Source organism: Helianthus annuus, chromosome 7 (genome assembly GCF_002127325.2).
Source record: "Helianthus annuus cultivar XRQ/B chromosome 7, HanXRQr2.0-SUNRISE, whole genome shotgun sequence".
Lineage (NCBI taxonomy): Eukaryota > Viridiplantae > Streptophyta > Magnoliopsida > Asterales > Asteraceae > Helianthus > Helianthus annuus.
In genome coordinates this window covers 6486090-6488160 of record NC_035439.2, presented here as the reverse complement: position 1 = coordinate 6488160, position 2071 = coordinate 6486090, and the positions used below count along the sequence as shown (strand labels likewise).

General features: G+C 46.7%; 1 protein-coding gene across 1 annotated transcript; it reads right to left on the bottom strand.

The window, feature by feature from the left end:
- Positions 1-474: 474 nt before the first annotated feature.
- On the bottom strand, positions 475-1245 carry LOC110866389 (extensin-like). Its single transcript, XM_022115539.1, has one exon. The coding sequence runs from the start codon at positions 1243-1245 to the stop codon at positions 475-477; it is 771 nt and encodes a 256-aa protein (XP_021971231.1).
- Between the last annotated feature and the right edge of the window lie 826 nt (positions 1246-2071).

Below are 2071 nucleotides of genomic sequence, written 5' to 3'. Positions count from 1 at the left end.
TTAATTGAAAAAGAAAAAGAAACAAACAAATAAGGAATTTCAATGATCCCTTCTGTTCTTCCCCTTGATTAAACTTGCCAAACCCTTAAGAAATCCCTGGTGGCTTCTACACTCCTCTTGCACCTCACGCTCCACCTGGCTCAACCTTTGAAGAATCTCCTGCTGCTACGGTGGTTGGATCTGCGGCTGCTGATGCTGCGAAGGTTGAGGAGGTGGCGGGTATTGGTACCCATAGGCTGAGTACCCAGTCGGATATGGGACTCCATAAGGTCCCTCAAGATGAAGAGCATTGTAGTTTGCCGCTACAAGATATGGGTCAACTTCGGCGTAGTTGTAGCTAGTATGGGCTGGCTGCTCAAAAGGGTTATACGCCACTGCACTGGCGTATGAAGGAATCGGGTTATCATAACCCATTGGTGGTGGTGCGACTGGCGCAGACTCCACCTCGGAAACTAGGTTCGAAGGCCCATCCATCTACGGGTCTTCATATAGTGGCGGGTAATGGCTGCCACTGGAGTGTTGAGGGGTGCTGAAGTGGAATCCCCCTCGCACGGACATCCGTGCTTCGGATCTTTTCCACCTCGGTGGCTCCGGAGGCGGTTCCTGCTCTGGCGGTGGTGGTGGCGGTGGAGTAACCGCCTGGAAGCGAGAATCCTCGGAGGGATCCTGTTGCTGCTGTGGAGGTGCTGGGTTAAAAGGGGGAGTGAACTCCCAAGGGTACGAGGCAACCCTTGCTTCATAGCTGTCTGGACCTCTGTATGGCGAACCGTGAAAAGACGATCTGTCTGAAATCTCTATGGGATGCGTGGGCGTCCCATATGGTGGCTCGGCAGGATCGGTATCTTCATCCATCTCCATGTTTTGATCACCGGAAAAGTGATCTTCTGGTCCCAACGGGTTAAAACCCGCTGGTTCTTGCACCTGGTTTGCCGGGTTGAACCGGCTCTGTAAGAATGGGGTCAGGTCTTCAAAGGCATGGTGCGAACCCGACCGCCGTAATGGAAGGTAGGAGTGGCGAGAATGATCAGACTCGTTGCCTTGATGGAGTGTGAAGGAATCATGGTACGAAGGTGAGGAGCTGAGCGAGATAGAACGCCTCGCAGGCTCTAAGTATGTCCTCCAGTCTTCTTGGGGACTCGTGCTCATCGTCACTGAAGGCGTTCGCCGGTGAGATGGGCTGGCTTCATGATCATGGCTGGTGAATGGCGCCTTGCCTCGTCCTCCTCTTCTGAATCGTGGCGGCATTTTCTGTTCCTGTCAACACAAACAAAAGAAACAACCATGAAAAACAATAAAGGACAAAATAAGATTTACGATTAGTCCTAAGTCCTTTACCTAGACTCGAAGGTCAAGGAATGTGCAACTGTGTCATTGAGATTAAACACAAAAGGCTAGTGTTTAATTCACTCAATGTTGGCTCTGATACCAACCTGTCACACCCCGATATTTTCACGTATTACCGATGGGCCCGGTGGGGAGTATCGTGACGTAGTTGATATCGTCATAGTCAAATAATCACAGTTCAATGCACAGCGGAAGTCTAAAGTAAAATATATTACAAACCGAATGAAACTAACATGAGTATTACAAACGGAATGCAAAAAGGATCCACAGGCGGATCAAAACAAAAGAAGATAATTGTTCAAAATATTTTTAAGTGACAAAGCTTGCAAGACTCTTATTTATTCACTCAGGAGTAGCCAGCCTATTCCGCCTAGTACATGCACTTTAGCCTTTTTGGAAAATACGTCAGTTTACACTGGTAAATACAATTAACCGACTCTTTTGAAAAGTATTTAAGAAAATTGATTGAAATGCACAAGGAACAAATAATCTTTTATAACTTGGGATAATTATTTAAAAAAATCTTGTAAAAGAATTACATGTTTATGATACTTTCAGTAGCCCAGGTTGAATACCAGGTTAAAGATTAATGGACACACCACATAATATAACCTACGGCGAGTTATTCTCGAACAAGCAGGTATATCATTTTACATATGCACCGGCAGGTGTATGCCTACACCCCGTGCTTAAGTCGTGGCCGTTTCAATGAATGAGCCGAGGATAT

What these genes read in the sequence shown, in the direction of transcription:
- LOC110866389 (XM_022115539.1), bottom strand. Translation starts at nt 1,245, where the DNA reads ATGCCGCCACGATTCAGAAGAGGAGGACGAGGCAAGGCGCCATTCACC.